Source organism: Mugil cephalus, chromosome 14, assembly GCF_022458985.1.
Source record: "Mugil cephalus isolate CIBA_MC_2020 chromosome 14, CIBA_Mcephalus_1.1, whole genome shotgun sequence".
Classification (NCBI taxonomy): domain Eukaryota; kingdom Metazoa; phylum Chordata; class Actinopteri; order Mugiliformes; family Mugilidae; genus Mugil; species Mugil cephalus.
In genome coordinates this window covers 18293574-18306061 of record NC_061783.1, presented here as the reverse complement: position 1 = coordinate 18306061, position 12488 = coordinate 18293574, and the positions used below count along the sequence as shown (strand labels likewise).

General features: G+C 39.2%; 2 protein-coding genes across 3 annotated transcripts; one reads left to right on the top strand and one right to left on the bottom strand.

Annotated features, from left to right (window-relative positions):
- Nucleotides 1-1058: 1058 nt before the first annotated feature.
- On the bottom strand, nucleotides 1059-3971 carry stpg1 (sperm-tail PG-rich repeat containing 1). Its single transcript, XM_047606003.1, has 8 exons — nucleotides 3803-3971; nucleotides 3600-3721; nucleotides 3414-3512; nucleotides 2603-2773; nucleotides 2415-2523; nucleotides 2167-2335; nucleotides 1882-2072; nucleotides 1059-1188 (listed from the first exon to the last, which is right to left on the bottom strand). The coding sequence occupies exons 1-8, from the start codon at nucleotides 3843-3845 to the stop codon at nucleotides 1115-1117; spliced, it is 978 nt and encodes a 325-aa protein (XP_047461959.1). The 5' UTR covers nucleotides 3846-3971; the 3' UTR covers nucleotides 1059-1114.
- On the top strand, nucleotides 3954-7430 carry meaf6 (MYST/Esa1-associated factor 6). 2 transcript variants are annotated; one of them, XM_047606004.1, is made up of 8 exons: nucleotides 3954-4119; nucleotides 4917-5032; nucleotides 5170-5257; nucleotides 5359-5404; nucleotides 5495-5687; nucleotides 6260-6289; nucleotides 6810-6843; nucleotides 6979-7430. In XM_047606004.1, exons 1-8 carry the CDS (start codon nucleotides 4030-4032, stop codon nucleotides 6991-6993), a joined length of 612 nt encoding a protein of 203 aa, XP_047461960.1. In that variant the 5' UTR covers nucleotides 3954-4029; the 3' UTR covers nucleotides 6994-7430. The 2 variants fall into 2 exon arrangements, with proteins under 2 accessions (XP_047461960.1, XP_047461961.1); XM_047606005.1 differs by lacking the exon at nucleotides 6260-6289.
- Nucleotides 7431-12488: the final 5058 nt, after the last annotated feature.

The window sequence follows — 12488 nt, the reverse complement described above, 5'->3', positions numbered from 1 at the left end:
GGAGCTGCCGGGTTGATGTTTCCACTTGTTAACAGCCTTAATGTCATGCTAAGCTAACTGGCTTCTGTATGTAGCTTCATAGAAAACTCATCTGCATCAACAAATCTGCACGCACATCTCCCTAAATTGTTCAATTGTTGTTTTAAGCTGAAATAACATTTTATTTTATACGCATTTCTGCAATTATGGCAACAAATTATTGTTTCTGATCTCTTTACAAGTCAGTTTATTCACTCTCTTCTTCCCCCAGTTCTGTTCACCACCACCTCCTCAACAGAAGAGCTCTTCAGCTGCTACATGCATCACAATCTTCACCATCGGGTTTGTTTTCGAGCACAACCAGCGTTGCCAGGTGACGCAAATAAAATAACATTTTTAATTAAATCAGAGCAAGTGAAATTTAGCTTTAACACATGTGAATCACCACGAGTTATTGAATTGATTGATTTTCGACGAACTGAATGCAACCTTCAACTGTGCAGAAGATACTACACATCCCAGTAGATTTAGAGTATAAAAACCATAACATTTAAACTCCTAATACTATGTAGTTTAGACAAAGAACAGCGGCGGATTCAGATGATGATCTCTGCATGTTTGCACAGACTTCTTTCATTTCATAGATTGTTGTTATGTTAAAGATCAGATATGAAGGTGCATAGCCAACGTATCCTGCATTACAGCACGTTTCTGTTTGTCTTTTAAACAGGAGCCCAGCCTCACGCCCAGTCAGTCACATTGCTCACATACAGAGTCACACTCCACCCCTCCGTCGGCCCTCCAGCACTTGGCAGGGTGGTGTCATATCGAGCTCTCAGCTGTTACTGTGGCGCACCACTGACTGGACCGGCAGCTGCTGGGGACTGCACCAACACCTAGCGCTAGTGTATCGTCTCCACATTAGAGCATCGGGGAATCTGGGTGAGGATAAAAACGCATGGCCTTTCAAGTATTTTGGCATTAAATTACATCCGCACAGATGATAGATGCTGATTATGATTCAGACTGTCTCGTGAACACAAATAGAAACTAAATGGCACATTTATTTTTTTTTTTTCAAGCACCGGCTCTTAAAAAAAAATACTAAAGTCTCGGCTTATTGTAGCTGAAACCTTCACACAGGAATCCAGACTCTGGAGTCGTTGTAAAAGAAGGACTGCTTTGACAGAAGTTGTGGATTATAGAAACCTGGAAGGAGAGAGACAAACACATTATCTCACTGCTTTCAACTACTACTCTAGTAACATTAAAAATGAATTAACAGCATATGTGAGACGCTGAGATGAGACGCTGTTGTTCTCTGCCTGCATGGATTTGAATGTCTTTAAAATCCTGAGACTCAGAGGCATTCCCCGTTTTAATGTGCCACAACTTTTCAGCTGCAAATAAAATGTTTTATAGGGTAGAAGCTACTTAAATAAAATTGTCAAAGCAACAAAAGGGGAGTTCCTCGCAACTGTCGCCTCAGTTCTTGCTCAGAGGATGACTCTGTGTTCTGAAAAGCGCCTTTAGATTATTTAGATTTTTATTAACATTGCGTGAATAAAACTTAATTTAGTTGAACCTAAATCAAATGGCACGGTTAAAAACAGACAGATTTACGATGCAGAGACTTTGATCGTACATGAATCAAACTTAATGGACTATAATCATCAAAATGTGAAAACTAAATTATTCACAAAAATGTCTAAACTTGAAATAAGTTTCTTGAAAAGCCGCACAAAGAATAAAAACAGTTCATTCTTCTAATGCATGAAAATACCTATTAACGTTTTCATAAATCTAACCTAATCCTAATTTATTTCTATAAAGATGCACCTTTAAACAATGAAACTTTTGGACATTGCAAATAATGCTTTTTTTGTTTCTGCGAGTCGTTACCTGGTCCTACTCTCGTATCAGCCCCAGAGTTTGTGAGAAGTCTCTCAGTCCTGGATGCAAACGCAGCAGAGGGCACTGGACGCTTGGGCGGCCGGTCAAGATTCCCGATGTCGTACTGACCAGGGCCTGGAAAGGGAGGGTCCTTAGGAACAATCAGAGGAGGTGCCGCTATCGCCAAATAAAATCGCCTCCTTCAAACACAAGTTGATGGGTTTAGGCATTTTAAAAAAGAAATAACTGTTTTAGAAACATACTCGTGGCTTTAAATATTGGATGTTTACTCACGGCGGGGTGGTCTTCTTTACCGAGGTGGGTGCCTGGTGCGGACTATAAGCTCCGGGGCCTGGCACATGGTTGTCTACTGGAGAAGGGATCCTCTGAGTTTTCGATTTGAAGGGCGACAAGACGGCCTTGGAGCTGTGCTTGGTTATGTTGTCTCTCACCTCATAGTGGCCTTTGAGAAGTTTATAGCGTAATATTAAAAGAGGAGTGAAGTAAAACGTGAAACTAGAAGCAGAAAGCGGTTGTTTTACCTGGCGATGGCACATTTTTGCTCGGGGAGAAGGAGCTGCGAGTGGTTTTTGAGAGGAAAGAGGATGTACCGACCACCGAGGAGATCCTCGCGCTACATGAACAACTTACCTGCAAAGACACAAAGGATACACAGCAGAGAACCAAGGGATGCACTCTCAGTTCAACCTTATACACTCTGAATACTTACATCGTATTGATTGGGAGCAGGAGTTTTATGTTTGGGACCATCCGTCTGCACAGCCACTGGCAGCCTGAACACCCTGGAGACTCCTGTGTTGAAGTCATGCTTGTTTATAAAGGTGCTCTGGAGGTTGTATGTATTTGGTCCGGGGCTGCTTCTCTGATGCTTTATGGTAATCTGGTAGAAAGAGAATGTAGCAGATATTAAAAATTGTATTAAAAACGATAATTAGAAGAATCTAAATAGGCCATCTGTGATGCAGCTAAGAACTGAGGACACATTAAGGACTTTTTTTTTTTTATTATAATACACAGATCAACCACAACATTAAAACCTCTGGGAGACGAGGATCCTGGCATTGATTGGTGTAAGGTCCTCAAATTAAGCAAGTTAAAACAAAATGAAATATATTTAAGCCTAAATAAAAAGATTAAATGCTGAAAATCAGTGTGTTTGCAACTTTTATTTTCAATTTTGCTACTTTTAAAACAAAAAAACTAATAATTAAAGATGCACAGCGTTGAAGACTTTATTTGCAGATATTGCAAATTGAGTATGTTTGTATAGTTAGCTAGCTAATAGTACTGTAAAATAAATAGCATGAACCAGTTTTGTTTTCCTAGAATATACAGTATGGCTAAAATAATTATACATAAAATCAATTAATACCTGAAAGAAAAAATAGGGAAATAATCCTTTTTTTAATAGAAATTTTGAGCTTTCCCTACATTGTCGGCCATGAAAAGGCCTATTAAGACATTTTATTACTTTTTTTTTTCTTTTTTTTTTAATGTTTGGGTGAAAATGACCTCCTTACATTGGGCGGTACGAAGCCTGAGGTTCCTTTCTTTGAGAACGAAGGACTGTTGACTTCAGCACTGGTGATACAATAGCTGCCCGGTCCTGGATTTTCATTCTGAAATAAAACAAAAATAAATAAACCACCACAAATATTGTTCATGCACTGGTTTAGTTTTACTTTACAGTCAGTTAAACCCCATACCAGACAAACTTGTGAAGGAAACCTCTTTGTTTGTGATGAAAAGCCCTTTTTCTCCTGGTTTGTTATCACCACTCTTTGGTATTTTGTTGGTATTGAAGAAACCGTACAAGCTGGATTCTTATCTGTTATAAGAATTACAAAATATAAATATCACATTTATTTATTTGTTTACGATTTTAAATCAAGGTTCAGCTTAGACTCACTTGTTTTAAATCCTCGGTACACGTTGGCCATGGTTTGACTCATAAAAGCTAAATCTGAAGCAATTTTGGTTGGAACTGTTGCTATGGTGACCTGAAAACAGAGCCGAGCTTACGTACAATCGCGAGACTTCAGCGCCATCTGTTGGCCGGGTTGAGGCGAGGTCTCGTCGGCTCGGAGCAGCAGCGGTTACCGCCGCCTCTGGAGCGTAGTTTTAGCTCGATCCATCATGGCGATGCATGCGAAGGCGACTCCGCCGCAGATCCCGGACACCCGCCGGGAGCTCGCTGAGCTAGTGAAGAGGAAACAAGAACTCGCTGTAAGTTTCAGCAAGTCCGTGCAAAGAAAAGAAAGCTGCATTTGGCGTTGGACTTATTAAAAGTATAGCTAACGCCGATATTGTAGGCCTGTGTGCTTAGTGCTATGCTAATGGTAGCTAACAGTGGCTAGCGCTGTCTGTAGCAGATACCGCAACTTTGTTAGTTGGTATCTAGCTACCCTACAGGGTATGTAGTGGAAATATTTCAGCGTTTACAGTTTCGAATATATTTTATTTGAATAAACGACTTACTATTTTTTTTATTATTGTGGCGCCTTTGGCCAAATGTACTAGCCAGTTAGCATGGCTACATATTAGCCACCGCCCCGTTTGGCCAAGTTCTCGCGATATGTTAGATCCCTGCATGTATTGTGCTGTACAATCACAACAAATACGACCAGGCTTAGAGTTTTAGAACATAAATTAGCCGCTTTTTTTGCAGGTGGGGTTAATTTGTCTGTGTGTGCATCCCGGTACCAAAATCTTAATAAAGAGTCTGGCAAACTTCAATATTTGTATCATGCACACTGTTGAACTCCCTCTTGTATTGCAATACTCATGCAAAGATTTCGCTTCTTTCTGCAAATGCAATGACTATCTGGCATATCCCCTCCAAACCAGTTGACCAAATAGTTGTAGTCGAAGTAATTTAGTCTGTCACAGTGTGATCAGGCATTTGTTTTGCATGGTGTACAGTCCCATGAAGGGAGCTAGATGTAATGTGTGTGCTAACAGAATTGCAAAGCAAGTGCACTCTCACTTTTCACATTGATCCTTTTGATTTCTTCAAATCGCAGGAGACGCTGGTGAACTTAGAAAGGCAAATATACGCGTTTGAAGGGAGCTACCTAGAAGACACCCAGATGTATGGCAACATCATCAGAGGCTGGGACAGATACCTCACTAACCAAAAGTAAGCGCTAGGTGACTACGGGTCTATCGATGAGTGGACATGCTCAGCGTTCATAAATTTGTGAAATATTAAAAAAACAATATTTGGTAAGAGGATTGATGAAAATGTTGTTTGTTTTCAATCTGTAATTATAACAGGAACTCCAACAGTAAGACCGACAGGAGGAATAGAAAATTCAAGGAAGCAGAGCGTTTATTCAGCAAATCGTCCGTCACATCAGTTGCAGTAAGTCCGTCTTTTGCTGGGTTATTTTTATATCTTAGTAGGATTCGCTTTATAATTAAAATGACTACTCACACAACCTCTCTCTCTGTTTTGCATGGCAGGCAGTATGCGCACTCGGCGGGATCCCAGATCACATGAATGAAAAGCGTACGTTGAAACTTTCTGATGCCTCCTCCTTAGTGTTTTTTTTGCTAATTTCTGATCCTTCGTTTTAATTGTTTCCTTGGATTCCTTCAGGCGAGGCGGGCAGTGGCACAGAAAGCGACACCTCGCCAGATCTTCAGAACCAAGAAAACGAGCCCAGTCAGGAGGACACGGAGGACGTGGACTCGACGATGCAGGACCTAAAGCCTCAGAAGGCGGCCTCCTCCTCCTCCTCGGGCAGCCATCACGGGAGCCACAAGAAGAGGAAAAACAAAAACAGACACAGGTATGAAGTCAAAGTGTCAGACTTTAATGTGGTGTTGGATCTCATCCACGTTTGGGATTACTTTATTTAAAAAGTTGTGTTTACGTGCACACGAGAAAGCAGGTTGATGTAAATCTGGTCAGTTCATCCTGCTGCCATCTGAATCAGTGTTTGTGTAAAACTCAGTGTATGATCCTCTCTTGTGTCTTTAAAAAATAATAATTAATAAATCCAAAATAACAGGTATCAGTTAAGCCTCATCGATGGCAGTCAACAAGTCAATAACAGGAGTCAGAGTGGGCAAACGAATGGTATAAAAGTGTCTGGATTGTTTGTGGCAAATGTAGTTAATGTGAACACAATACTAAGAACGTCTAATGGGACTTTGGTGTGTTTTGTCCACCACATGTCGACTCGGGCGTCACTGTTTCTAACCACACACACAGCAGGATTTCGACCCAACTATCTGTGATGAAGCTGTGCGGTCGCTCTCTAAAGTCTGGACTCAGTGTTATTTACTCTTAGGGCTTTAGGCTCAGGTTGGTGAACTAACAGCTGCTGCTCTCTTCCTTCCCCTAATGCTGCTCCCCCAGTCCTTCTGCCATGTTTGATTATGACTTTGAGTAAGTCTGAATTTTACTTCCTGTGGAGTTTACATCCTGCCTGCTCTAAACCTCATCCTCAACTCTTTTTTTTTTTTTCTCCCCACTCTCTGCTTCTTTTGACCTAGAGTTTTGAGTTGAAGCTTGCTTGTTTTTCTCTCATACTGCATGTTCCAACGACTCATTCTTTCAATTATTTTTTTTAATGCACATCAGCATCTGGCACTCTTAACTAGATTTTCCTGCTTGTTAAAGGGTTTATCTTCAGGCCTTTTCTACCTCAAATTAATTTCAAATGTGTTTCACCAGTTCCAGCAATGAACAAAAAAACATTGCTGGCTGCTTGTCGGGTGTTGAGTTGGCTCGAAAAAATTTGTGGATAAAAGAAGAACAAACACACGGCCATTTAGAGTTCTTGTTATGGGCTTGTTTTTTAGGCTTCTTCATGGTACAGTAGTGGCACTGCTTTCCACCATAATTCCCATCACGACTGGGTTGGTATAATCTAATCTAATCAAGTGTCACTTTGCTGTTCTTGCAGGTTTGACATGAAGGTTAACAAGAAACCAAGAGCTGTAAGTTTTATTCTTTTACTCTTGTTTTGAGTTGCACATAAGGGATATTTTGCCCATTAGTTTCCTGAGTAAACAATCCGTCTTTTGTCTGCAAATGTGTTTCTTTCTCATCCTTTGTCCTCTGTCCTCCTGCAGGATTATTCAACCTAAAGACACCTGGAAGCCCTGGATGCACATGAGGATGCTGAAACACAACATTTCTGGACTTTATATGCCTTTTATTTTTTTCTTTCAGTCGTCATTTTTCAGCCTGTACTGTGTGTTTTGCTTGAAACATTCCCCTCTCCACCTACCTTTTGGTCACGGTCGACATTTTCTTTGACCCGCCAGTTAAAGTAGAAATACGGTGTTGCATGTTACTCGTGGCTCAGATGAGGCCCACCTCCAGTAACGCACCACATCTTTGTATAGTGTTTAAAAAAAAAAAACTGTATTTATTTGTAGCGAGTTTTCATGTTTCCCATTGTAATGAAGTTTTTTTTTTTTCTTCATTTGAAGCATCACATAGTTGTACAACCAAGTGAATGCCCCAGATTCTTTTATGACATTGTTTGTTTTGCAAAAAATAATAAAACACCGTTAACGTGAAAATGTTTTGGTTGTTTGTTGAACCCTGCGCTGTATTAAGCTTTTACTGTCACTCACTAAAGGAGTCTCGTCCAGTAGACTGTGAGTTTATAGCTACTGCATGTCTGGATGACGGTAATAATCACTCTAAATGTTTATTTCATTTGGCGATTGCTGAGTTATTGGATGGCGTTCCCACACATATGGTACATAGAAAGTTTTTTTCTTTTTCTTTTTGGAGTCGGTATCAGTGTTTATGTCAGTCGTGCAAAGAAAAGTCAGCACATTCTCTTTTGTCAGTTCTCAGTTTGTTTTAGGAAAAAAAATATAAAGTGAGCAAGAGCACAATGTGATGGTGAACCAGCACTGTCTGTAATATTTATTTACTTGGTTTTAAAGCTGGCAGAGAATGCTGAGTCTTATTGTTCACATGCATAATACCAGTTTCTCACTAGGTGGCGCCATAATACATGGTTAGATGTATATATGGGCACATAAAACAGAAAGGATAATACAAAACTTGGACGTCATTACAAACTAAAAATAAAAAAGCAGGACAATAATTTATGTCTCAAAAGGGGTGGGAAGAAATACAACTTATTTAATCCTACCCCTTCTTATTTGTACGTTTGAATGTTAATAACAGTACAATAATTTAACTTTTGTTTTTGTTTAAGCAACACTAGAGTATCAGTAAGACTATGACCACAAAGTTTCATTACATACGCATATGATTTTATGATTTCATGGTGAAAATGGATATAAATGTGTCAGCTACATGATGCTGACTGACCGGTAGTTTCCAGAAAACTTGTTATTGGGGGGGTTTGCTTATTTTGCAACTCTCAGATATATACAAATGATACATGTTCTTTAATATATCATATTTTGAATATTTTTTTTATGCAGTCTTGAAGATAGTTACAAAAACTTTTATATAAATAGGTCTAACATCTGGCAATATTTTGGTATTTTGGCAAATTTAGTTACTTCTACTCAAAAAGGTTAAAACCGCTCTCATTTGTGAAAATGGATGTAGCATTGTATGCTAAGCTAAGATATTTATCAGTCAACCTCCTGCTCTTTCCTTTTTCCCTATATGGATCTTTATGGATGCAAACCATACATTTAAAGCTCCCCCTGTGCACTCAAGAAGTTTAAGGACTCGAGTGGAGCAACACGTTACTCAAAACTGGCCTCAAAACTTCCCCACATGGCAGGAGGGAGACGGACGAGGAAACAGAGCTGCTGACAAACACATATGATGGAGAGACTGACTGGGAAGAGTTCATTCCTGGAAAACATTCCTCGGTTTTACTCCGCTCCACCACCACTCCATCCCACAGTCGCATTTCATCTGCTGTGGATGACAAAACGACTGGGTTTAGTGCTCTGTTTCCAGCAGTGCAGCTCTAGGCCGCTTTCAGTGGAACTTCTCAACACATGCAGGATTGATTGCCATGAAATTTGCAGTGATTAGTGACTGATACCATTGACTACTTAATAATAATTTTTACCTTATTTTTCAGGTGTTCAGAGGATGAACATTAGCCTTAATTATTAAATAAAAGCTACCACCAGATCAGTTTGTGTTAAAATGGTATTAAGTTCGTGACTAATAACCTGTATTTTTGTGTGACATGCTAATGAGAAAACTACATAATCTATTAAATACATATCCTAACACTAACTGTAGGATGTTAGTTTACTACACGTTGTGTTGCATTGATACTATGAGCACATCACTATTCTTGTGTTAGCATCAAACGTTCTGCAGCTACGTCAAAATTACCTGCTTCTGTATAATACTAATTAAGCAAATGTTAGCATGGTAGCACAAGAAATAAGTTATTACTTAAAATTATGTTTGCAAATTAGCAAAAAACAAAAAAAAGTACTATTATATCATTTGTTTGCCTATGTTAGCTGAGTAACTTTAGCCTCAGATGCTATTGCTATTTACTGTTAGCCCATGGCACTAACATCAGAAACTAATTCACAGGTGCTAGTTTTATTTAGTTATGTTAGCTTCATACATCTATTTGACAGTGTTTGGTGGTTCCCATTTGCCTCAGCTGTTGTTTATGTTTAGTACTAATTAGCAAATGTTAGCATGCCTACACAAGAAACTAAGACACTAAGTTATGAGTTGACAATATGTATGCAAATTACGCATTTTCAGATTGTTATCGTTAGCATGCTATCATTTAACTTTCGTTTAACCGTGGTAGTTGTGTGCCATTAGTTTCAGGTGTACTTCCCAATTTTTGTATATATTGCTAATTAGCAAGCTAACATGCAACGGAAACTACATCACAGGTACTTGTTTAGTTTAGCTGGTAGCTGTGTGGCATTAGTTTCAAACGTACTTTTTACTTATTTATTTGAATATATTACTCATTAGCATGCTAACATGTAACAGAAACTACGTCACAGGTACTAGCCTTATTTAGCCATGTTAGCAGCATGGCTTTATATGGCAGTGTTTGGGGTTTTCCATAAGCCTCATGAGTAGCTGTGTTATCAAATGTTAACTTTAGGGGTTTTTGCATTTAGCTCAGAGCCTTACAGAACATCTAGCAAAGTTGTAAATAGTTTATAGTGTGTGTTTGACCCATTTCATTATTTTATTGCTCAGCAGATGTTGTGTTGAGTGGATGTTTCTCTGAGGCGTTAACGTAGTTTGTGATTCATGATTAATTACAGAGCTCGTGTTTGGAGAGAAATGCTGCACATTTTCCTCCCAGCGGTAATATTTCCTCTCATGTCTACTCGAGCCATTACAGATAGTGTGGACCCTGCGGTTGGGACCAGATTACATGTCAGCCCATGACTCAACATCGAGTCACATCCCAAACTCTCAAGATCACCGACTACGCAATGCGAACTGGGTGGAAACCCGCACTCAAAGCAGAACACATTCCACATGTTCAACCTTGGGGTGTGTGAGTAATGGGGCATGAATGTACGTTGTGTGATACACTGTTTAACAGTTACTCTTAGCTTCATTTCCTGTCACTTGAGGAAATTATTTGGAAAAAATTGACCAAGGCGAAGCTTTAATTCAGCCAAACAAGATTCCTGAAGTTACCCGTAAATGACTCAGCTATGAGATGTTTTAATGGGAGATGCCATTGACTTTTGAGTCCAAAACAGCGATCTTTATAGCATAAGAGGTTTTCACCGGATACTCCGGCTTCCTCCCACCTCCAAAGACATGCTTGTTAGGCTGATTGGTGACTCTAAATTGATCCTAGGTGTGAGTGTGAATGGTTTTTTGTCTATGAGCCCTGCGATAGGCTGGCGACCTGTCCAGGCTGTACCCCGCCTCTCGCCCAATGCTAGCTAGGATAGGCTCCAGCAACCCCCGCGACTTTAGTGAGGATTAAGAGGTATGGAAGATGAGATGAGATGATATGTATATTGTTAGCATAACAGTCATATTTGAACAAAAAAACACAATTTTTGTTATATTTTTTATTGATTTTTTTTAACAGGAAATGAATGATGAATGACTTAGGCAATTACGCTATTAGGCTAACGATATGTTAACTTTAATTTAAATTACAAAATCTGTCCCACTATAACTGAATTAACCTGTTTTTAAACTAAGGGTGAATCAAATTTAACTTTATATTTGTTCTTATTATTTATTATTATTTGTTCTAATGGAGGTTTCTACATCAACACACTATTTTAGAGACAAATACTTTACATTTATCTGAAAGCTACAGCTGCAGTTAAGACAAATCGATCTGAAATTATTGGATTACTGATTAGCTGACAAGGAAAAGACTATTTTTTTGTGCAAATATGACCATTTTGTTTTGCAACTCGTGTCCTGATTGCTATTTTTATTGTTTTTATTGTTATTGCTGTGTTTATATAATGTGTATAGTGCTCATAATGCTTTCACCAGATAATTGGGGACGTTTCCTTTCAGGGATAATTTAATCAGATATTCATTGGGGTTCAAGAGCTGCAGCCAGTTTAATTTGGATGTGTATCTTCAGGTGTGTAACTCAAGGTGCAATAGGATAAATCCAGAAGAGGTCATATTTTAATCTGGCAAATACCTAAATATGAACGTCTGCTGATACACAGTCAAATATACAGTCAGTCCATTGATATCTTCTTCTGTGGGCCATCTGTAATCGTAACGTTGCCTAATTACTAAAACATCCTCCACAGTCAGACACCAGCTGAGCCCAAGTCCCCGCAGATGTCGAGCAGGATGATGTGAAATCTTGAATATTCGCAAAGGAGCTTCAACCCCATCCTTCTTCTTTTCTCCTGGGACCAAACAAGACATCCTCGAAAACAAGGTCAAACATATTTCAGGAAGAGTCATGGGAAAAGCTCAAACAAATAACAGCACCCCATGGTCCCTTTTATTCTTCATCTGGAGTCAATCTCGTGATTAAAAGATTTGAAGAATCGCTGCAGAAAGACAGAAAGATCATAAGCAGGAAGTGACAGCCAGAAAGAATGGTCTTGTTTTCACGTTAGCCCCCTGTTAGGGCTCAATGCACCCTACATTAATCCTAAAATCCAGGTAGTTTGTCAGTTTCTTATCCTTCTTTTATTGCCTATTTGTTTACTTTCTTAATTTACTATCTTTGTCTGCAAGGCCTGGACTTTTACTTTTTCAAATGGACTTCAAGGTAAAACAAAATTATCTTCCACACTGCATTGCTTTGATAATAAACCGGCCCTTTTTATGTTTACCCTATTAAAATAATCCCAGGACACTTTAAAGACCACGTTAAAGGTGTTTTTGTAAGCACCACTGAAGCCGGAATAAAGTGCTAGTCCAAAATCAGTTTCGTGTGGTGGTGTCCCGTCCCGTCCTCCTGACATGGACACTAGCCTGGCACAGGCTTCATATAAACACAATCAGAGCGGATCGGTACAGAGGTTCTGAACTGTAAATGTTTATGTAGATTGGGTAAATAATAGTAAGGGAAAGTCTTCATGGGACGCCCTGCGCAAAAAACCTTCTTTGGGAAACGGGATAAGGATTTTTTCAGAGCAAACGTTTTTCTCCGATATTTCGTGCTTTTTTAAGAAATCATTTG

Excerpts from the sequence above, each read along its gene's own strand:
- stpg1 (XM_047606003.1), bottom strand. The coding sequence starts at position 3,845 with ATGAGTCAAACCATGGCCAACGTGTACCGAGGATTTAAAACAA. Across the intron at positions 2,774-3,413 it reads CAGGCTTCGTACCGCCCAAT|ATTACCATAAAGCATCAGAG; the intron begins GTAAGGAGGTCA and ends TCTTTCTACCAG. Across the intron at positions 1,189-1,881 it reads TGATACGAGAGTAGGACCAG|GTTTCTATAATCCACAACTT; the intron begins GTAACGACTCGC and ends CTCTCCTTCCAG.
- meaf6 (XM_047606004.1), top strand. The coding sequence starts at position 4,030 with ATGGCGATGCATGCGAAGGCGACTCCGCCGCAGATCCCGGACACCCGC. Across the intron at positions 4,120-4,916 it reads AGAGGAAACAAGAACTCGCT|GAGACGCTGGTGAACTTAGA; the intron begins GTAAGTTTCAGC and ends TTCAAATCGCAG. Across the intron at positions 5,258-5,358 it reads CGTCCGTCACATCAGTTGCA|GCAGTATGCGCACTCGGCGG; the intron begins GTAAGTCCGTCT and ends TTTGCATGGCAG.